Here is a 25,341-nt window from a genome sequence, read left to right as displayed (position 1 = left end):
GTTTTTGTTTCTACATGAATTTTAAAATAGGTTTTCTAATTCTGTGAAGAATATCAATGGTAGTTTAATAGGAATAGCAGTGAATCTATAAATTGCTTTGGGCAGTATGGCCATTTTAACAATACTGATTCTTCCTATACATGAGCATGGAATGTTTTTCCATTTGTGTCATCTCTGATTACTTTGAGCAGTATTTTCTATTTCTGCATATAGAGATCTTTCACCTCCCTGGTTGGCTGTATTCCTAGGTATTTTATTTTTTGTGCATGGCAATTGTGAAAGTGATTGCATTCAGCAGGCACACTTTTGAGGGGAACTGAAAAAACTGGCAAAAGGTTAGTTCACCATCTTTGCAGCTTTAACCTGATAGATGCCCACTATTGTGTCCTGATATTAGGTGCCAACTGGAAAAACATATCATCCTATAGACTCATGAAGACAGAAACTGAAGTGATCAAGGCTGCCATAAACTGAAGGGAGAATCCCAGAAGGAATAGAATTAGAGGAGCTTAAGTCTCCCCTTGGCACCTGACCCATACATACACAACACACACTACAAATAGCACAGATAAATGAAAAATGAATTGATCTAAGATATGAGCTGCTGCCTACAATAGATGAGACAAAATTTCCAGTTTAAATCTAATTAATGTAATTGCCTGTAAAAACAGAAAACAGTCTTTGAAGGAATATAACAGAATCCAGAGCCTCTACAACAGGGTCAGCAAACTCTTTCTGTAAATTGCCAAATAGTATGTATGTTATGCTTCTTGGCCAGGTGGTCTCTGTTGCAACTATTCAACACTGCCATTGTAGCTTGAGGGCGGCCATAGAAAATAAATGAAAAATTGTGTGTCACTGTGTTCCAGTAAAACTTTAAGCCATAGTTTGCTCATGCTTGCTCTATAATACAACAACAACATTTCTAGTATAGAAGTAAAAATTACTGGCATATGTAGAACAGCAAAATGCAACCCTTTCTTTAAAAATGTAAATAAACAATTCAAACCTGAGATGACACATGTGTTATGATTTTTGTAAAATTTGAAACTGACTTTATGAATATACCTAGTGAGGTAATGGAAATTGGCTTGTAATAAATGAAAAGACATCTCAAGAGAAGTTTAAAAAAAGTAAATTAAAACTTTCACTTCAGATGTGAAAAATACAATATGTAAAATTAAAAGTTGACTGAAACAGATTTGAGCAGGATGGAAATGATAAAAATTCAGTAAGCTTGAAAATAGTTTAAAGGAAATTACCCACTCTGAAGGAGAAAGGGAAAATATTGAAAAATATGAAAGATTTACAGAAAGCTGTGAGGTTATATCAAAAAAATTAATGTGTGTAACTGTATTATCAGGAGAGGATGGAGAGGTAGGAAAGTATTTAAAGGAATGATCACTAAAACTTCTTTCTAAATTTGAGAAAAGGCATAGATTTACAAAATCAATAAGTTCAACAGTCCTCCAATGGGATAAATATGCAGTAAAGCATATGTAGACACATTATAGTCAAGCTTCTGAAAACCAAAGATAAGGAGAATATCTTGCACATAAACAGGGAGAAACAACAGATTACTTACAGGGAAATGACAATCCAAGGGCTATACATTTCTCATCTTAAACTATGGAGAAGAGAAGATAGAGGAATGTTTCTGAGATGGTAAAAGAAAAAGTCAACCTATAATTTTATATCTAGTGAAAATATATTTCAAAAATTAAGGTGAAATGAAAATTTTCAGGTAAAAGAAAATTAAGAGAATTTGTCATTAGCAACCCAACTAAAAGACATGGAGAAGGAAAATGAAACCAAAGGAAAACTCCTATCTTCAGGAAGTCATGAAGAACAATGGAAAGGGTAAATATCAAGCTAAAAGTAAAAGACTATTTTTACATTCTTAATCCTTAAAATATGTGCAATGTATATTAAGTAAAATATATACAATTTTATTGTATGGTCTACAATGTACACAGATGCTATATATATATATATATATATATATATATATATAATGACTATAGTACAGAAAAACTGAATGAGGAAGTCTAAATGCACATACGTGGTTGCATATTCCAATAATTCCAAATGAAATAGTACTATAAAACTCTAAATAGATTCAGAAAAATTGAGGGTTTATATTTTAATCCCTAGAGTCGAGTTTGGCAAACTATAGCCTGGAGACTGGCCAACTGTCTTGCTCATCTACTTACATATTATCTATGGCTGATTTGAGCTAGAGCAGCACATATGAGTTGCAACAGAGGCTCTGCTGCTGACAAGCCTAATATATTTACTATCTGGCCCTTTAAATAAAGATGTGTGATCCCAGACCTAGACCCAGATCAGGCCTCTTAAAGAGGTAAAGGATTATAGCTAAAAATGTAATAGATAAAGTAGGATCCTAAAGAGAATTCAAATAATATAAAAGTAAATTAATGGGGATCAGAGGGAAATAAAGAGTTAAAAAATAAATTATAAAATCTAGACCAAAATTCAAACACATTGTTTAATCAATGATTAAACATTAATGAACTACCTGATTTAAAAGGTTATAATTTTTATAACAGATAAAAATCAAGACTTAACTACATGCCTACTACAAGAGGCTCACTTGAAACAGTACACAGATACATTTAAACTAAATAAAAGAATAATATTTTACCATGCAAAAAAATAAACACACAAAATCAGATTAATATCAGATATAATAAAGTTCAATATAAAGAAGTTATACTTCTACCAGTGATAAGACTTTTTCATAATGAAAAGAAATGCAATAAGAAGACATAATGCATCAAGAAGACATAACAATAATAACTGTATTAGTGTCTTGCAATAAAGCCTTATGAGGTATGAATCAAAATCTGACATAATCGAAGGGAGTAGACAATTGCAGTCATAGTAGGATATTTAAATTCTCCACTTTAGCATTATTAAAACATCTATACACATAATAAAAGATGATTTTTATTACTCTATTAATAACCTTGACCTAATTAATATTTATGAAACACTAACAACTGTGGAAATGCATTCTGTCAAATGCATATAGTACATTCACCTGGATAGATTATAAATGAGTTTCAATACATTTAAAGAGATCATGCAGAGTATATTTTTGGATCTAGGAGTGTAAAGTTTGGATCATATAAGAGGTGAATGCTTAAGTGATAAAAAAAAAAAAAAAAAACACCTAAAATTTTCCCAAAGTGATTATACTATATTCCCAGTAGCGGTATGTGAATTCTGATCCCTCTGTATTATCAGCAACAATTTAGTTTTTTCAATTCTTTAAACTTAAGACAGTGCAATGTATACGCAAATGTAGGTCTTTATGGTTTTAATTTGCATTTCTTGATACAATATTAATGATGTTAAGCATCTTTTAAGGAGTTTGTTGGCTATCTGCATATCTTCATTTCTGAATTGTCTGTTGAAATGTTTTGCCCATTTGATTGTATTGCTTGGTCTTTTATTACTATTACATCGATTCTATATTTTGGACAACAACCCTTTGTCAGATATGCCTATTGTAAATATTTTCACCCATTCTGTGGCTTACCTTTTCATTGTCTTAACAGAGTTTTCCTAAGATAAAATAATTTATTTTGATACATTTCAAACAATAATTTTCTGTTTTGTTTTTCTTTTATGGTTCATGCTCCTGGTGTCCTATTAAAAAAAATTTCCTCTACATTTTTCCCTGAAGTTTTATAGTTTTGTAGATTCCACATTTAGGTCTATAATACATTTAGGGTTAATTTTATCTTATGATATGATGTAATTTCAAAAGATGAATATCCAATTGTTCCAGCACAATTTGTTGAAAAGCTTTTCTTTACCCATTCAACTGCCTTGTTACTTTTGTTGAAATCAATTGTACACATATGTGAGAGTCTATAATTGGACTGTCTATGGTGTTCCACAGAGGAGTTAAGTCTCTCCTTTCGTCAACACCACATTGTCTTCATTACTGCAGCTTTGTAAGTCTTAAATCATGCAGTTTATGTCCTCCAACTATTTCATGTTAAGCCTTTTTTAAATCCAAATTCTTGTTGCCTCTGGAATTTTGCAATGCCAAATTACAGAGACTAGGCCTTCTATAGTTCTTCATAATATTAGGTTGGTGCAAACATAGTTGCGGTTTTTGCCATTACTTTATTTCAATTCCAGTCTGTGCACTGGCTTCAAGGAGAGGTTTGAGAGGGTCCTACAAACTTGGATGAATCAAGTAGATACAGGAGAAATGTAAAACTGGAACTTTCCATGTCAACATTTAAAGTCATCATATGATTCAGTTATACTATAAACTTTTCTATCCATTTAATACATATGCAATTCATAGTGTGCCTAGTTCACAAAGACAGGATCTTAAGTTTCCTGGAGGTCTTCAATTTTATCACACTTCCTTCTTTTTCAAAAAAAGGTTAACTCCTACGGGGCTACTTCTTACTATTTCTAGGGAAAAATCCTTCCATACCTCTGTATTTTCAGCCAGGCTAAGTAATTTCAGGAAGCTATTACAATGACTTGATGCAGTTGGAGCTGGCTCAGCCACAAGATGCCAGATGGCCTGAAGGTACCAGGCACCAATTGCTTAGGACTCAGGAACAAGGCCATCCAAGAAGTCAGCCATTAATTCTGCAAATTAATGCAGAAGAGTGAGCTATTATTGCCTGCGATCAACATGTTTCAAGAGAATCTCTACATCTGTGCCTTTAAACATTTTGCAGATGTAAGTTGTTATCCTAAGGGTAAATTTATATCATTAATTAGATCAGCATTGTGCAATAATGCTAAGCCTCTAGTGTTTGTGTTTAAATATCTGTTTATAAGTATGGAAGTGAAACATCTAGTTTAGATGCTACGGCCCAACTGCCTTTGTCAGATTCAGAGTTACCTTGTTTTTAAGATTTTGCCTGAAACATACATGTTGAAGGTTGCTGTGAACCCTCACACTACAAATCTTGATGCTTATTTGTAATTGATTAGAAATGAGCTGGTCATAAGGATGCCTAATTGAATTATGAATAAGCTGTGAAACAAGCTACCTGCCCTATAGCATAGGTAGGCTTTTATGTTGTCATTGCATTAATATTCTAAAAGGTTATAATGTTATCTACATGAGTGAAAAATTTAGAATCAGTACCCCATTATTCGATTGATTCACTTATTCACCAAATATTTATTGAGCACTTATTTGGGTGCTAGAGATACAATGACAAAAGGGCTGACACCTCTGCTAATGTTAAGGAGCTTACCATATAGGAGATTTGTTTTGTATAGCACTTAGATGACAGACTGCCAGGTATGGTGACTCCACATAGAGCCAATTGAAGGTGTATATGTATGTACCAGAACTGCAGTCATGCTTTGCTTAATGATGGAAATACATTTGAGAAATGTGTCAGTAGGCAATGTAGTCATTGTGTGAACACTGTTGAGTGTACTTACACAAGCCTAAATGATATAACCTACTACACACCTAGGCTATATGGTGTATCCCATTGTTTCCAAGCTACAAAGCTGTATAGCAATGTTACCATACTGTATACTGTAGGCAACTGTAAAACAATCCTAAGTATTTGTGCATCTAAACATAGAAATTTTACAGTAAAAATACAGATTATAATCTTATAAGACCATTGTTGCATATGTGGTCCATTGACTGAAATGTCATCACATAGTTTGCAAGTATTTTCAGTCTTCTACAGTTATAACTATTTTCTGCTATATTTTTAAGTTATACTTCCTGACATGTTATATATTCAGGCATTCCCATATAGCTTCACATAATGGTGTGTCAAACCCTTTTGGAAAAAATATCAACCGTCTAATCTCAGCCTTCGTTTTGCTCCACTTGTCTTCAGCTTAAAAAAAAAAAAGTTTTTTATACTTTAAGTTCAGGGGTATATTACAGGTTTGCTATATAGGTAAACTCATGTCACAGGGGTTTGTTGTACAGATGATTTCATCACCCACGTACTAAGCCTATTACTCAATAGATATTTTTTTCTGATCCTCTCCCTCCTCCCACCCTCCAGCCTTCAGCAGGCCCCAGTGTCTATTGTTGCCTTCTTTGTGTTCATGAGTTCTTATTATTTAGCTCCCAGTTATAAGTGAGAACAAATGGTATTTGGTTTTTTGTTCCTGCATTAGTTTGCTAAGGATAATGGCCTCCACCTCCATCCATGTTCCTGCAAAAGACATGATCTCATTCTTTTTTATTGCTGCGTAGTATTCCATAGTGTACATGTACCACATTTTCTTTATCCAACCTGTCACTACTGGGCATTTAGGTTAATTCTATGTCTTTGCTATTGTGAACAGTGCTGCAGTGAACATCCACATGCATGTGCCTTTATAGTAGAATGATTTATATTGCTTTGGGTATATACTCAGTAATGGGATTGCTGGATTGAATGGTAGTTACGGGTAGTTATGTTTTTAGTTCTTTGAGGAATTGCCACACTGCTTTCCACAATGGTGGAACTAATTTAAACTCCCATTAACAGTGTATAAGTTTTCCCTTTTCTCTGCAACCTCACCAGCATCTGTTATTTTTTGATTTTCTAATAATAGCCATTCTGACTGGTGTGAGATGCTATCTCATTGTCGTTTTGATATGTATGTATCTAATCATCAGTGTTACTGACCTTTTTTTAATATGCTTGTTGGCTGCATGTCTTTTGGAAAGTGTCAGTTCATGTTCTTTGCCCACTTTTTAATGGGGTCGGTTTTTCCCTTTAAATTTCTTTAAGTTCCTCCCATTCTGTAGGTTGTCTCTTTATTCTATTGATGGTTTCTTTTGCTGTGCAGAGCTCTTAAGTTTAATTAGGTCCCATTTGTCAAATTTCGTTTTTGTTGAAATTGCTTTTGGAATCTTTGTCATGAAATCTTTGCTCATTCCTGTGTCCAGACCAGTATTGCCTAGATTGTTTTCCAGGGTTTTTACAGTTTTAGGTTTTACATTTAAGTCTTCAGCTTTTGACACAGCTGATCAATCTCTCTTTGAAAAATGTCCTCATCACATTGTCTCCAAGATCTCAATTTGCTTTGGTTCTATTCCTACCTCAACATACTTCAGCATTTTATTTTTTCTTTCTCCTCATTTTCCTAAACTCTAAATATTGCATTGACCTGGGTCTTAGGCCTTGAAACTTTTCTAACTCACTTGCAATTGTTATTTAGTATCATGTCCCCAATATCTTATACTTCTTAATGACTTCCAAATATATATCATGGACCTGCTTACATTCCTACTTGGATATGTAATGGGCATCTCACAACATGACCCACAATGAATTCCAGGGTATTTTGCATTCTGTTTTCTCTTGCTATATTCCTCCCAAGATAAATGCATAGCTTGTTCTCCCACTTTCTTCAGATCTCTAAACAAATGTCACCTTTCTAGGAAACTTTCCCAGGTCACTTTATATGAAATAACACCATCCTAACCATCTACCTGGGCAGTACTTCCTGTTTTACCTGAGTTTATATTTCTTCTAAACAATTATCATCAACTAACATATTAGATATGCATTTGCTTATTTTATATTTCCTCCAACTAAAATGTAAGTTCCACGGAGGTAGGGTCTTTGATTCCCGCTGTATTATTAGTGCTTCATACAGTGCCTGGAAAGTAGTTGGAACTTAAAAAATATTTGTCAAATCAATGACTAAACATGTAAATTATCTTTTCTATGGTTCTAGCTATGTATCTATCATCTATTAGGTTACTACACTTTACATGCTGTACCGATTTGGGACTGGAATATAAAAGTGGAGAGAAAATAAAAAGGAGAACATTTCTGGAAACCTTAAACCTAAAATTTAACTTTATTAGCACAATGTGTAGTTTTAAAACAAGATAACATCCTAGGATATTGAGAAACAGATTTAAAAAACCTAAATAAACAATCATATTTTCAGAGATCAAGGAAAAAAAATCTGTGCAGGTAGGTTAGTGGGAAATAATCATATGAATGGAGCAAATAGCTTAGCAAAATAAATCAATTAAGATACTGGTTAAAACTGATAGTATAGGCGCTATAGGAGACAAAAAAAATTAGTTAAAATACAAGATCTGATCTAAGGGTTTTCCCACAGATAAGACAATACAGCAGATAAAGAAGTTTAAGTTCCATAAGAGACCGGAGAGCATAGTGGTTACAGTGCATTCTGATTTTTAGCATTTAGACATAATCTGAGTCTGGATCTAGCATTCTCTGTTAATAGGTATAAGAACTTCAAAGTATTATTTAACTGCTCTAGACCTCAAATTGTTGATTTGTAAAATAGGACTAGACAATATGGTGTTTAATGGTTATAAGAATCAAATTATGGTTTTAGGTCTAACATTTAAGTTTTTAATCCATCTTGAATTAATTTTAAATGTTAGACCTAAAACCATAAAAACCCTAGAAGAAAACCTAGGTAATACCATTCAGGACAATAGGCATGGGCAAGGACTTCAGGACTAAAACACCAAAAGCAATGGTAACAAAAGCCAAAATAGACAAATGGGATCTAATTAAAGAGCTTCTGCACAGCAAAAGAAACTACCATCAGAGTGAACAGGCAACCTACAGAATGGGAGAAAATTTTTGCAATCTACTCATCTGACAAAGGGCTAATATCCTGAATCTACAATGAACTTAAACAAATTTACAAGAAAAAATCAAACAACCCTATTAAAAGGTGAGCAAAGGATATGAAAAGACACTTTTCAAAAGAAGACATTTATGCAGCCAACAGACAGATGAAAAAATGCTCATCATCACTGGTCATTAGAGAAGTGCAAATCAAAACCACAGTGAGATACCATCTCACACCAGTTAGAATGGCGATCATTAAAAATTCAGGAAACAACAGGTTCTGGAGAGGATGTGGAGAAACAGGAACGCTTTTACACTGTTGATGGGACTGTAAACTAGTTCAACCATTCTGGAAGATAGTGTGGCGATTCCTCAAGGATCTAGACCTAGAAATACCATTTGACCCAGCCATCCCATTACTGGGTATATACCCAAAGGATTATAAATCATGCTACTATAAAGACATGCACACGTATGTTTATTGTGGCACTATTCACAATAGCAAAGACTTGGAGCCAACCCAAATGTCCATCAATGATAGACTGGATTGAGAAAATGTGGCATATATACACCATGGAATACTATGCAGCCATAAAAAGGGTGAGTTCATGTCCTTTGTAGAGACATGGATGAAGCTGGAAACCATCATTGTGAGCAAACTATTGCAAGGTCAGAAAACCAAACACCGCATGTTCTCACTCATAGGTGGGAACTGAACAATGAGAACACTTGGACAAAGGGCAGGGAACATCACACACCAGGGCCTGTTGTAGGGTAGGGGGCTGGGGGAGGGATAGCATTAGGAGAAATACCTAATGTAAATGATGAGTTAATGGGTGCAGCAAACCAACATGGCACATGTATACCTATGTAACAAACCTGCACATTGTGCACGTGTATCCTAGAACTTAAAGTATAATAAAAAAAGAAAAAAAAAGGCTCAAATTACATCATAAAATAATTTAACACACTATGCGGAAGATATTTAGAGGTCAAAACGTAGAATGGCACAGGCAAAATTTAATTGCATGTGATATATTAAAATAATTTCTAAAATTTGTAAAATAGTATTTATGGAAAATCTACAATTTAACAGAATCATGTGTAGTTGATCATCTGCTGAGTTTTTACAGTAGGAACGCTTTATAAAAGAAGAACATTTTGGATGAATTGATCCATTGATAAGTTCTATCAATTCTCTGTACCACATGAACTGAAACTGTCTCCTGTGCAATGCTCCAGTGACAGTGACCACAAACAGCCTACTTTGTTGCCTAAAATAATGGTAACTTCAGCCTGTAAAAGTGTCTGCCCACAAACCCAAACCTTTGTACCTCAAAAACTTCATTTTACCATGAATATTTAAGAAAGAGGATTGTGACCAGACTTTTGATTGTCTAAAGACTCAGAGGTGAAAGCAGAGTGAAGGAGGTTAGCAGATGAGCTCAGGGAGGTACCAGAGACAGACCTTACAGAGCCAGTGTCATAATTGTCACACATGATGTGGAGTTCCAAGGATCCATGGCTATGCCACATGTAAACCCTTTGGAATTAGATCACAATTACATAGCAACACCAGTTCCTTTCAAGCTCCACTATTACTAGATGAGTATTACAGTCCATACAGCCTTTTTTTTTTTTTTTTGAGACGGAATCTCACTCTGTCGTCCATGCTGCACTGCAGCAGCGCCATGTCGGCTCACTGCAAGCTCTGCCTCCCAGGTTCACGCCATTCTCCTGCCTCAGCCTCCCGAGTAGCTGGGACTAAGGCACCCGCCACCATGCCCAGCTAATTTTTTTTTTGTATTTTTAGTAGAGATGGGGTTTCACCGTGTTAGCCAGGATGGTCTCGCTCTCCTGACCTCATGATCCGCCCGTCTCGGCCTCCCAAAGTGCTGGGATTGCAGGTGTGAGCCACCTCGCCTGGCCCATACAGCCTTTTACACATCACATTTGATGCAGCTTCAACTCCATACGTTCACTCATTTTAATTCTAAATCATTTGTTCACTGGGTATTTCACTTACTCTATGCCAGTCCCTAGGCTAGATGCTGGAGAAACTCACTCTGCCTTCATGCAGTTTACATACTGGTGGGTGAAACTGATCAAAAGCAATTAATAAACAAATAAGTGCACAACTCTTTTAATAAGAACAACAAACCAAAGAGAGCATTCAATACATTATAATGCCATATGCTTTGTTCCTTATAAAGGATCTTAATTATGCTGATCTTAATTATCAGTTACCCAAAACAGCATTATCCTCAACAAAGCCAAACTCCTTTGAGGCATTCACAGAAACTGTGGCCAGGTAAAATAGGCTATGTTTCAGCGATACTTAACCTATTTACTCTCAATGTGGTTATCAGTTTATTCCTGAGGTACAATGTGTATGTGTGTGTGTTAGGAAGAGGTGAGAGGAGATGGGCAGATAGGGGATGGGCAGCAGGAAAGAAAAAAAAAAAAGGTTACTAGAGCTTAAACTCTTCCATCAGTTAAGAAGGTCATTTTGCTTCATCCTTTAGATTTTATGGACCTAACACTACTGTCCTCTCTGAGTAATTACTGACTACTGGAATATTAATATGTAAACACTGCTTTACCATTATACATTTTCCCTTTTCTTCCAGTTTATGTAGAAAGGTACTCTCTTAATTTTTGTTCCTATAAAAGATACTTTTAAAAATTTATTTTCAGGATTAAAATGTATAGTTCCTCCTCCACAATTACATGTTCATATTATTGCATTTTTGTCAATTATGTGTTCATATTATCGCATTTTTACCCATTTCCATATAAGAAAATACAGTTGGCCCTCCCTGTTTGTAGTTTCCACATCCAGGGATCCAACCAACCACAGATTAAAAAAAAAAATTTTTTTTTAAATAACAATACAACAATATAAATAATACAAATAAAAAATAACATAGTATAATAATTACATAGCATTTACAATGTATCAAGTTCTGTAAGTAATCTAGGGATGATTTAAAGTATTTGGGAGGATGTAGGTAGGTTATATGCGAATACTACATTATTTTTCATAAGGGACTTTAGCAGCTGGGAGTTTTGGTATCTGCTTAGGGAACGGGATGTGGATACTGAAACCAATTCCTGCAGATATGGAGAGAAAACTGTATGGGATTTAAAATAGAAGCATTGAACTGACATAATAAAAATACTTCCCTGATATCAATGTAATTTTCAAAGTAGAAATTATTAGGTCTTTCTTTATTGACTTTGATTAAATGCTCACATCTTATTTCTATCGCTTCCAAAGTATAAGAAAAAAATGCACAAACCTTTTCTTAGAAAATCCTTCTTTTATATATTGGGGTGCTTTTGATCCACAAACCCTAAAATAATGTTACCTTCTCCTACCAATCAATACTTCTAAACAATGAATGAACACACAAAAACTCCACCTGGATCTTTACCTGCATCTCTTGACAAAAAGAAGCCAATGGCCCAAAAAGGATCTGGCATTGTTCATCAGCAGTGTATGTCATCCCTGGCAGCTTGGAGGGAACCATCACAGAATTGACACTCTGCGGATTTGTTTGTAGCAAGCAGTTACTGGCCTTTGACCTGGCAATAGGCAGGTATGTGTAAACTTTTGAATTTAATGTAAAAAGCTGATATGATTAGTTAGCATATAACAAGAAACACTTTTATAATACAAAAATATATCTTTAAGCTCTTCTATTGAATACTCATAGAAATTATTCTATATGTCAAAAATCATTTATTTACAATGAAGATAATTGTAATAAATAATTTTCAAGTTAAAAGAACTTTATGGTGTATAAAACACATTCATCTGAATTAACTCAGCTGATCTACATAACAGTGTGAAGTAGGTGTTATTTTATGCATTTAATAGGTATACAAGCTCAGAATCAGAGAGTAACTTGCCCAAAAGTAGTATGTGAATGTAAGATATCAGCTGTATTTGGGGATTTAAAGAAGGTATGGAAGGCATCCTCAGCTGACTATTAACAGTGTAGATATATTCGTGCTTGACATTGTAATACAACTTTGTATACAACTCTGTAATATATTTTAAAGTGGTATTTGATGTCATAGGAGTCCTGATTCATGTGAAGGCAGCCATACAAAATCATGCATGTTCCTTAGGTACTCATTAGGGCCTACAGAAGGGCTGCTGATACAGCTACTGATGGTGTGTCTGAAATATCACATGCTCTAAGTGCTCTTCTCTAGACTGTTATGACAAAGAGCATGCACAGAATATATTGTACATATTTTAGAGCAAAGCTGTGGTAATGTGAGAAACATTACAGTTTGATAGATTTCATAGCCATTTAATAGAAAAATGGGCTTAACTATTTAAAGGATATACAAAAGTGAATAAAGTTCATCTGTGTAGTGAGTTTAGCAAGCTAGGTGTTCCTGTATTTTTCACTAAGACTTGTTCTGGATACCTTAAGCGTCTCACTAACTACTTTGCATATTGCTTACTGCTTCAGGTGATCCTTCTATAATTATAGAAATAAGTGCTTTAAAATGAACAGGTGCTTTAAAATAAAAATGAGAACAACAGTAATGTTTTTCATTTACTTTTCAAACAAGACAGAAGCTAAGTGTTACTGCCACTGAATGTGGAAAAGGGCTATGATAACGGTGGAAACTATTAATGAAAAAACATTTGAAGTGTAGATGTTTTACAAACGGAAAGTGAAGATTTTGTTAGAGGGGCTCTGATCTTTGTGGTAATAGATGTGCTGGGTGATGAACTGTGAATATTGCCCCTGGGAAAAATTGAAGAGGCAATTAAATACTGTGACAGATTTGTAAAATCATTATAACAACTTTTCAATCTTACAAATAATCTTAACTGTCCTTTTTGAAAAATGTACAAATTAAAAAGCAGGGGGTTAAATAACATGTCCCAGACTACACCATGAGTCAATGGAAAAGCCAAGATTGGAACCAAGTGCCTTCAGTTTTACTGTGGTGGCCTTTCCACTTTGTCACACTGGCTTCTCTATTTGTAAAAAGAAACAGTACACATAAACATTCACAAGGCAAAAACAATAAGTGACCTCCATACCTGAGAAATCTTTCCAAATCTTCTTTGCTACATCGAGACCATGAAACGTCACCAAGATTCTGTCCTTTAATCCATTCACCAGACATGATATGAAGACCATCAGCACACGATGGGTGGTCATTGTCATGGTTAATGCCCATGCTGATTTGGAATATAATAAAATTTTAAAATTTACGCTAAGTAAATGTTACTTGTTAACTTTTTATAACTGCAATTAAATAATGGTTAAAATACTTAAAATACTGGGAGCCAAATTTGTTTTAAGAAAATTACTTTCAAAATAAAATTAGATTTCAGATTGTTACTTTTTAAATTTTTTTACCCCAATTTAAGGTAAATATTTTTATTTAATAAAAAACATTTCCCTAATCAACCTATAAAATGACATGTTTAGGTCCTTTATATGGGAATGACCTATAGATATATTCTTCGCATAGTAGTATGTATGAAACTCAGAAATAATACATTTATATTTAACCACACTTGATTCTTGCTGTTGCCTGAATCAAATTTTCTTCAAAATTTGATTTGAAAACACATCTTTTACCAAATTTGAAACGTCATTAATCAATTAATTTCCTATGTCTTTCATTAGACCATCTTCTTCCTCCCACATCATATAACACAAATTATCCTGGCCTTCTTTGTCTTTTTTTTTTTTTTAATGAATCCTGAATCTGTTGAAATTCTATTCTAAAAGTCAGACTTATTTCTGAATAGATGTTCTAGAAATACCTTAAATTTAGTATGTCTAAAGACTGCCTTTCTTACTTTCTCTTTCAATTCTCTATTTACTCCTCTATTCTATTTTTCTCTTGCTCTCGTTTTATGCTTTTGATAGCTACTAAGTTCGGCCAAATAAAGAATCGTCAAGTCATCATTTATTTTTTTCCTTTCCTGAATTATCGCATAGGCTCTGTTTTATTTACTGTTAGAGGCAAGCCTTGCCAACTCTACCTTCTAAGTATTTCACTCAACTGTCATCTCCCTTCTATCCTATAGTTACTATTAAAATTATTGTATTGTATCCTTATTACAGTATATACAAAGCCTTGAATTATTATGGTATTGTACCTGAGTTCTGTCCCTCTAATCTTTACCAACATTCTCCCTTCCCCTCCTCCTACCCTGCCCCAGTGAGATCTATTTAAAACAAAATCTGTCTATGCCATTCCTATGTTTTCTCATTATCCATCTGGCAATTTCCAGCTCTTTAACATGATACATATCCCCTTCATATTCTTCTACATTATTATTAGTTTTTTTTTACTTCAGCAATACCAAATGACTTGTAGTTTCCCAAACATTATGTTGTTTCTTATTTTCTTGCAGTTAATTGTTACTTAGCATTTTCTAGGTATCATAAATCATATAAGGGAATTTATAAACTTGAGTTAAACAATCAAATATGGTAGAAATGATTATAATATGCATTTTGTAGATGAGAAGTAACTTGTCCAAGATTATACATTGAGAAATAGGAAAGTAATAATGTTTGAACTGAGGTGCTTGGCTCTAGAACTCATGTGATTAACCATTCCACATTGGGCATCTATAAATTCCATCCTGCAACCCCGTACCCTGTCTACAGTTCCTCTCCTTCAGCTTCTTTGCCTGGACAAACTCAAATTCTACTTCATCATCAGCACTAATGCAGTTTATTTCTATCAGGTTTTCTTTCACTATCCCCTACCTCACCCATTTGTACTATCTCTTCTGGAAACAACATAGGATTCTGTGAACAACATTGTTACAGCATTTTCTATACTGCATTATAAATTTTTACTTTTGGTTCACTCTCCAAATTCTGGAGACTCTGTAACCAATGTTGAATCATGGGTTCAATGATCATGTAGAAAAAAAATTATATAGTCTCTTGTGAATTCTCATAATGAGGCCAGTAAAATAATTTTTTGTGGATGATGGTTAGTACTGAAGAAACAGAAAAGAGTCCATTTTTGTACATGCATAGCCTGAGATAATGGTAGGATAGTCCATTGTTCTCTTTACTTCTTCTGTTATGGTCTAGATAATAAATAAAATTGTTTTCATAATGAAAAATTCACAAGAATATCAATATTGTGTTTTAAAACATGAACTTAAAAGAACTGTTATAGAAATTGCTAAGGGAAATTACAATTAGAGTACCTATGTTTCCTCAAATCAAAATAAAATTTTTAAAAACTACCAAACTATATTTTTAAGATGAATTATAAGTTTGAATCAAAATTGTTAAAATTAAATATGTTTTCGAAGGAAGAAGATAATATGAAAGGAATAAAATTCCATCCATATCATTAATGAATTAAGATTAATTATATCACCATGCTAACTTTAACTATAAAAATTCTGGTTTAAATAAAACTAAAATACATTATTGAATATTACTTTTCAGTTTTGGTGTTAGAAAAATTCACCAGTGAATCATATTTTTCTTTTCTATTCTAATTAATTTCTTCAAATAGAGTCTGTAGCAACACATATTAATAGAATAAATAACAGAGAAAATAGGAAGATACATGTTTTCATACTTTGAAGATAAAGAGGAAAAATAACAGATTATATGAAATAGGTATGAACCAGTTCAATTAAAATATCAGAAGGCAGAGTAAAAAGATGTTGAAAGTAGAAAGTGATTTAATCTCTGTATCTTCCCCTTATTAATGTGACCAAAGGCAATTTAAATAACAATAATAAACATGCCTCGGTTGCCTTATTTGCTAAATATACTTTCTTGACTGATTTGTTGTGATGACTGCATAAGCATGTTATGTAGTGCCTGAACAGTGCCTGGAATACAGGGAGAATCCATAGTGATCCTCTATACTGGGGAAATAAATCAGAGAAATTTTATTATATAATTCTAATTTGTGAAAAGATACATAAACAGATTTACCATTAATTATATTAAATTCACTTTGCTCTATTTTGCTTTCTTTGGTGAAAGTGTGCACTTCAAAAAACCAAGAAAATAACAATCAAAAGAATTTACTTAGATATTAAGTTGAAATAAGAAATTATAAATATGGCACAATATCACAAATCAGTAAAAGTGGCTTAATGTAATTCTAACTGTATGGTTCAAATGCAGCCCATCAGTGTCCTGTCTCCTCTCTGCCATGGATTCTGGCTACAGCCCACATCACTGGGTGACCTGTTAATTAACAATCACTTGCCATGTAGAACGTGCTTGACTCTTCCATCTGTGGTGGCATAATCTTTCAAACCATACACAAATGCTATTATTTTTGAAGGGTAACTAGTCTTGCTCAAAAATAATAAACCTTCCTAAATAATGTGTCCCTATGAGGGAAGGAGAGGGATTGCTTCCAAGATTTGGCAATTTGGACATTTTCCCAACATAGTGTAACAGGATTTTCCAAATATGGATGATTACAACCTCTCATCCAGATAATAATTTTCCTTTTGGGATCCTGGTCCGGATTCTGATGTAAGAAATTAGCTTCAGCCATGGGGAGGTCTGGTGATTCAAGCATTGTTTACCAGTAGTTAAATTTTCCTAAAGCCATTTAACTCATAACAGAAAAGATTATCATTAAATTAGGACAGGCTTTTTTAACCACACATCTGGAATTATCAGGAAACAATGCTTAGTCCTGACTCTATAGGTTTGAAATAAAACAATTAATTGTGTACCTTAATCTGTGCCAGCTACTCTATTAACCACTGAAAATGATGATGTCACTTAATCCTCACAATATTCCCATAATGTTTCTATTATCATGACTTCTATTTTACAAATGAGGAAGATGCTGAGGTTAATGGTGAAGCTGTGACTCAAACCTGGGCAGTCTGATGCTCACACAGATGAACCTCTAGACTACCACACAATAGTGCTTTTCTTTCTGGATCAAAACTCTCCACTTTTGGAGATGATTTATTGTTTTCTGAATAATTTTAAATGCCTCTGTTCTTTTAGCAGAGATATACCTCTACATGTAGAGCCTGGTAACCAAGTCACATGCATTGCATGGAAAACATTCTCTAAGTAAGACATTAGCAACACCTCTCCTCACACTGCAATTGAACTACATTTTAATAATCTCAGTTTAAATTCATTTTGACAAAGAGCCTTGGGCAAATAAACTCTTCACTAACATTGTACATGGTTGTCAAGTCAACTGAAAAAATATTTTTATCTTATAAAACTTCTCAACTTGTTTAAAAGTCTTTGCCAGGAAGTTTTGTGATATCCTGCGGAAAGCTGGAGAAGCATTTGGATATTGAAGATGGTCCCTTTTGATGTTTAAAGAATTAGAGAGGAGAAGCCTTATGAATTCACTCCTTTTTTTGGATAATTTGGAAAGGATCTGATTTGTAAACAGTAATATTTTAAAAGAGTAGGCTTTTTGTGCTGTATACATTAGGCATTTTTATGACATAGTATTTCCCACTAAAACCATATATTATGTGGTAACATTAATAAAAGAAAGAAACAAACTATTACAATGTCTTATTGGAAGTAGATTATATTTATACAAAATGACATTTAATTTCATATTTCTTAGAATTCAGTGGTATATCTAATTTGATATAATTTCACTGTTGTGTGTTCATGGAGAAGAAATTCTGACATTAAGATATACAATATATTTTTGTATCATATTTCTTTTTATATTTTAAGTCATTTCAGTTTGTACAAACAATGAAACCTACTTTTATTGGCAAGTCAAAAGGCTATATAAAAGCAAGGTTAAAAATTAGAGGTTAAAAGAAGAAAAGTAGAGGTACAAAAAGAGATTCCTTTTGACTTTCTCGTGCATTATATTACAGGTTTATCTAAATGCACATACACTTTTTGAGAACCCACTACTGTGCTGAACTGGAGTCACAAAGATAAATAAGACTCAGTTCCTACACTCAAAGAATATATTACCTACCGGGATTGGAACACTATGCCTTGCTCTTGGATAGCCAGTGGATGCCTGCATCCTGTTAGTCCTATATTCCTTAAACCTCTACTACTTACTTATCTGCCCCTTTTCAATTCTATTGCTATCAACCAAAACTGGTGCTGATTCTTTTTACTTCTGGATTATTGTAATGTCTGCCTGACTGTCCTCCTGCCCTTTAACTCTTTGCCTCTTAAACCATGCTTTAATGGACCTAGTTTCTTATGAGTGTATTAATATAAAAAAACTAGTTTCCTATGCAAAAACTTTTCATTTTCCCTGGCAAGCAGAGAATCTAAAAATGTGAATAATGAACCACTTGCATCAGAATCATAGGGCATGAGAACATTAGAGTAGTTAAAATGCAGATTCATGGGCCTGTTCCCAATGAATTAAAATAGAATATTTGGAGGTAAGGCCTAAGAAATGGCATTTTGATACATTTTCTAGATGATTCTTATTTACTCAAAATTCTGGAAAGCAATGATCCACAGGATGAAATCCACTATTTATCTCATTATTCAAAACATCTGTAAACTGATATCTGTCTGATTTTCATAGTTAATTCCGGCCTAACCTTTTGTATAGTTCCTTTCCATTAGAATACCTTCCATTCTTTTGGCTTAGGGTTCACTTGGCAATGCTCACTCTTTTTTGGTTCCATATGAACTTTAAAGTAGTTTTTTCCAATTCTGTGAAGAAAGTCATTGGTAGCTTGATGGGGATGGCATTGAATCTATAAATTACCTTGGGCAGTATGGCCATTTTCATGATATTGATACTTCCTACCCATGAGCATGGAATGTTTTTCCATTTGTTTGTATCCTCTTTTATTTCATTGAGCAGTGGTTTGTAGTTCTCCTTGAAGAGGTCCTTCACATCCCTTGTAAGTTGGATTCCTAGGTATTTTATTCTCTTTGAAGCAATTGTGAATGGGAGTACACTCATGAGTTGGCTCTCTGTCTGTTATTGTTGTATAAGAATGCTTGTGATTTTTGCACAATGATTTTGTATCCAGAGATGTTGCTGAAGTCGCTTATCAGCTTGAGATTTTGGGCTGAGACAATGGGGTTTTCTAGATATACAATCCTGTCATCTGCAAACGGACAATTTGACTTCCTCTTTTTCTAATTGAATACCCTTTATTTCCTTCTCCTGCCTGATTGCCCTGGCCAGAACTTCCAGCACTATGTTGAATAGGAGTGGTGAGAGAGGGCATCCCTGACTTGTGCCAGATTTCAAAGGGAATGCTTCCAGTTTTTGCCTATTCAGTATGATATTGGCTGTAGGTTTGTCTTAAATAGCTCTTATTATTTTGAGATACATCCCATCAATACCTAATTTATTGAGAGTTTTTAGCATGAAGGGCTGTTGAATTTTGTCAAAGTCCTTTTCTGCATCTATTGAGATAATCATGTGGTTTTTGTCTTTGGTTCTGTTTATATGCTGGATTAGGTTTATTGATTTGCGTATGTTGAACCAGCTTTGAATCCCAGGGATGATGCCCACTTGATCATGGTGGATATGCTTTTTGATGTGCTGCTGGATTCAGTTTGCCAGTATATTATTGAGGATTTTTGCATCAATGTTCATCAGGGATATTGGTCTAAAATTCTCTTTTTTTGTTGTGTCTTTTCCAGGCTTTGGTATCAGGATGATGCTGGCCTCACAAAATGAGTTAGGGAGGATTCCCTCTATTTCTATTGATTGGAATAGTTTCAGAAGGAATGGTACCAGCTCCTCTTGTACCTCTGGTAGAATTCAGCTGTGACTCTGTCTGGTCTTGGACTTTCTTTGGTTGGTAGGCTATTAATTATTGCCTCAATTTCTGAGCCTGTTATTGCTCTATTCAGAGATTCAACTTCTTCCGGGTTTAGTCTTGGGAGAGTGTATGTGTTGAGGAATTTATCCATTTCTTCTAGATTTTCTAGTTTATTTGCATAGAGGTGTTTGTAGTATTCTCTGATGGTAGTTTGTATTTCTGTGGAATCGGTGGTGATATCCCCTTTATCATTTTTATTGCGTCTATTTGATTCTTCTCTCTTTTCTTCTTTATTAGTCTTACTAGTGGTCTATCAATTTTGTTGATCTTTTCAAAAAACCAGCTCCTGGATTCATCGATTTCTTGAAGGGTTTTTTGTGTCTCTATTTCCTTCAGTTGTGCTCTGATCTTAGTTATTTCTTGCCTTCTGCTAGCTTTTGAATGTGTTTGCTCTTGCTTGTCTAGTTCTTTCAATTGTGATGTTAGGGTGTCAGTTTTAGATCTTTCCTGCTTTCTCTTGTGGGCATTTAGTGCTATAAATTTCCCTCTACACACTGATTTAAATGTGTCCCAGAGATTCTGGTATGTCGTGTCTTTGTTCTCGTTGGTTTCAAAGAACATCTTTATTTCTGCCTTCATTTCGTTATGTACCCAGTAATCATTCAGGAGCAGGTTGTTCAGTTTCCATTTAGTTAAGTGGTTTTGAGTGAGTTTCTTAATCCTGAGTTCTAGTTTGATTGCACTGTGGTCTGAGAGACAGTTTGTTATAATTTCTGTTCTTTAACATTTGCTGAGGACTGCTTTACTTCCAACTATGTGGTCAATTTTGGCATAAGTGCGATGTGCTGAGAAGAATGTATATTCTGTTGATTTGGGGTGGAGAGTTCTGTAGATGTCTATTAGGTCCACTTGTGCAGCGCTGAGTACAATTCCTGGATATCCTTGTTAACTTTGTCTGGTGGATCTGTCTAATGTTGACAGTGAGGTGCTAAAATTTCCCATTATTATTGTGTGGGAGTCTAACTCTCTTTGTAGGTCTCTAAGGACTTGTTTTATGAATCTGGGTGCTCCTGTATTGGGTGCATATATATTTAGGATAGTTAGCTCTTCTTGTTGAATGGATCCCTTTACCATTATGTAGTGGCCTTCTTTGTCTCTTTTGATCTTTGTTGATTTAAAGTCTGCTTTATGAGAGACTAGGATTGCAACCCTTGCCTTTTTTTGTTTTCCATTTTGCTTTGTAGATCTTCCTCCATCCCTTTATTTTGAGCCTATGTGTGTCTCTGCACATGAGATGGTTTTCATGAATACAGCACACTGATGGGTCTTGACTCTTTATCCAATTTTCCAGTCTGTGTCTTTTAATTGGAGCATTTAGCCCATTTACATTTAAGGTTAATATTGTTATGTGTGAATTTGATACTGTCATTATGATGTTAGCTGTTTATTTTGCTCATTAGTTGATGCAGTTTCTTCCTAGCATCGATGGTCTTTACAATTTGGCATGTTTTTGCAGTGGCTGGTACCGGTTGTTCCTTTCCATGTTTAGTGCTTCCTTCAGGAGCTTTTTTAGGGCAGGCCTGGTGGTGACAAAATCTCTCAGCATTTGCTTGTCTGTAAAGGATTTTTCTTTCTCCTTCACTTATGAAGCTTAGTTTGGCTGGATATGAAATTCTAGGTTGAAAATTCTTTTCTTTAAGAATGCTGAATATTGGCCCCCACTCTCTTCTGGCTTGTAGACTTTCTGCTGAGAGATCAGCTGTTAGTGTGATGGGCTTCCCTTTGTGGGTAACCCGACCTTTCTCTCTGGCTGCCCTTAACATTTTTTCCTTCATTTCAACTTTGGTGAATCTAACAATTATGCATCTTGGAGTCGCTCTTCTCAAGGAGTATCTTTCCAAAAGAAACAAAGCTGGAGGCATCACACTACCTGACTTCAAACTATCCTACAAGGCTACAGTAACTAAAACAGCATGGTACTGGTACCAAAACAGAGATATAGACCAATGGAACAGAACAGAGCCCTCAGAAATAATACCACACATATACAACCATCTGATATTTGACAAACCTGACAAAAATAAGAAATGGGGAAAGGATTCCCTATTTAACAGATGGTGCTGGGAAAACTTGCTAGCCATTTGTAGAAAGCTGAAACTGGATCCTTTCCTTACACCTTATACAAAAATTAATTCAAGAGGGATTAAAGACTTAAATGTTTGAACGAAAACCATAAAAACCCGAGAAGAAAACCTAGGCAATACCATTCAGGACATAGGCATGGGCAAGGACTTCATGTCTAAAACACCAAAAGCAATGGCAACAAAAGCCAAAATTGACAAATGGGATCTAATTAAACTAAAGAATTTCTGCACAGCAAAAGAAACTACCATCAGAGTGAACAGGCAACCTACAGAATGGGAGAAAATTTTTGCAATCTACTCACCTGACAAAGGGCTAATATCCAGAATCTACAAAGAACTTAAACAAATTTACAAGAAAAAAACAACCCCATCAAAAAGTGGGTGAAGGATATGAACAGACACCTCTCAAAAGAAGACATTTATGCAGCCAACAGACATGTGAAAAAATGCTCATCATCACTAGCTATCAGAGAAGTGCAAATCAAAACCACAATGAGATACCATCTCACACCAGTTAGAATGGAGATCATTAAAAATTCAGGAAACAACAGGTGCTGGAGAGGATGTGGAGAAACAGGAACGCTTTTACACTGTTGGTGGGACTGTAAACTAGTTCATCCATTATGGAAGACAGTGTGGTGATTCCTCAGGGATCTAGAACTAGAAATACCATTTGACCCAGCCATCCCATTACTGGGTATATACCCAAAGGATTATAAGTCATGGTGCTATAAGGACACATGCACACGTATGTTTATTGCGGCACTATTCACAATAGCAAAGACTTGGAACCACCCCAAATGTCCATCAATGATAGACTGGATTAAGAAAATGTGGCATATATACACCATGGAATACTATGCAACCATAAAAAATGATGAGTTCATGTCCTTTGTAGGGACATGGATGAAGCTGGAAACCATCATTCTCAGCAAACTATCATAAGGACAAAAAACCAAACACCATATGTTCTCACTTATAGGTGGGAACTGAGCAATGAGAACACATGGACACAGGAAGGGAAACATCACACACTGGGGACTGTTGTGGGGTGGGGGGAGGGGGGAAGGATAGCATTAGGAGATATACCTAATGTAACTGACGAGTTAATGGCTGCAGCACACTAACATGGCACATGTATACATATGTAACAAACCTGCACATTGTGTACATGTACCCTAAAACTTAAAGTATAATAAAAAATAATATATAAAAAAAGAATACCTTCCATTCTAATTTGCATTTAAACAGACTTTCTGCCTTTAAAAAGGATTATTCAATAAATTATAGCCCATATTTTTCATTATCTTTAACTTCTATGCCCTTCACATATATGGTGTGTAAGACATATCAGAACTGGCTCATATTTCTGGTTAATTTTAAATAGCATATATATAATACCACTACCTAGAATGTAAGCTTTCAGAGAACAGAAATTGTCATATTTTCTTTTTACTTCCTTTAATTATTTAGCTGAATGTCTTGTTAAATATCTACTGGTTGATCAACTAATACAGGATCATAGAAACACCAAATATGCTGTAATTAGAGATGTGAAACTACTGTGGCCTCTTGCCAACACAGAGAAACTACAACATAAAAAATTTAATAGATGATCTACTCCAGGAAGATTGCCTGCTTTACTCTAGGACATGCATTTGCCAAGAAACATCAGAGAACTGCAAACAGAAAGCTAACACTTCCAAGGTCATTCATTTGCTGGGTGATTTTTTTCCCTCTTCCACTAACTCACTCCAACATCCAAACCTACATTTGGAGAGAATCTGGTGTGGGAGAGCTGCCACATCTATACTGGTTGAAGTCTCACTATGAAAGTTAACTTGGAAAAAACTGCTTATTATTCTACGTGGTATCATTGTCTAAATAAAATATCAAATACGAAAGCTGTGCTAGTGGTCTACAAGAGTCTTCATAATAAGTAAACTTCCTGTCAGTCTGGTTAAAAACCTCTAAAAGGTATGAAATCACTCCAAGAAAGAACAGAAAAATGAAAGGCCAGTGAAGGCTGAAAATCTCCTTTTCACATTAAGGTATACATAAAATAGCTATGATACTACTAATTATTGTTATTATTCAGTCACTCTGTATTATGTGCCAAACATTGTGCCATGACATTAGAGTATCACAAATCCTAACAATGAACCTTGAAATTAAAAACTATCCAAATTTTTGGAATAAAGGAAATGAATACAGAGAAATTGATTTATCCAAAGCTCATTCATTAAGTAGCTGGCAGAACAATAATTCAAGCCCAAGGCTGTAAGTCTAATAATGCACTTTCCCTCTCAACTATCCACATAGGTAGTTTTTAACATTTACCAAGGCATTTGTGTCAGAGGAAGATACCTGTGACATCTGCTATAGAAAATTCTAAAGAGTACAATGGGGACAGTATATTTAGATAGCCATTACTAATTTTAGTTGGTCAACAATAACTACAAAAAATTAATTTTCAACATTATAAGGAGCAATGTATTTCTAGAAGAGCATATTTGGTTTTTGCCTGTTACAGCAGTTTATTATTATTTCATCTATTTCCCACTCTAAAAGTCTTAGAAGATGATGTACTTTATAGGTATTTCTTATTTAGTCTTTTTCTTTTTTTTTTCTTTTTTTTTAGACAGAGTCTTGCTGTATTGACCAGGATGGAGTGCAGTGGTGTCATCTCAGCTCACTGCAACCTCTGCCTCCCAGGTTTGAGCAATTCTCAGGTCTCAAGCTGGCATGTTGGCCAGAATGGTCTTGAACTCCTGAACTCAAGTGATCCGCCTGACTTGGCCTCCCAAAGTGCTTGGAGTACAGGTGTGCTCCACTGTGAGCCATTACA

General features: G+C 34.6%; 1 protein-coding gene across 1 annotated transcript in view; it reads right to left on the bottom strand.

The window, feature by feature from the left end:
* ADAMTS19 (ADAM metallopeptidase with thrombospondin type 1 motif 19) overlaps positions 1 to 25,341 on the bottom strand; it is a 274,439-nt gene that overhangs the window by 102,073 nt on the left and 147,025 nt on the right. Inside the window, exons 9-10 of the mRNA XM_030818417.1 lie at positions 13,675 to 13,815; positions 12,038 to 12,188 (exon numbers count right to left, since the gene is read on the bottom strand). Coding sequence (XP_030674277.1) covers positions 12,038 to 12,188; positions 13,675 to 13,815 — 292 coding nt within the window. The remainder of the gene's footprint in view (positions 1 to 12,037; positions 12,189 to 13,674; positions 13,816 to 25,341) is intronic.

Source organism: Nomascus leucogenys, chromosome 2, assembly GCF_006542625.1.
Source record: "Nomascus leucogenys isolate Asia chromosome 2, Asia_NLE_v1, whole genome shotgun sequence".
Lineage (NCBI taxonomy): Eukaryota > Metazoa > Chordata > Mammalia > Primates > Hylobatidae > Nomascus > Nomascus leucogenys.
This window is presented reverse-complemented; position numbering and strand designations above follow the sequence as displayed.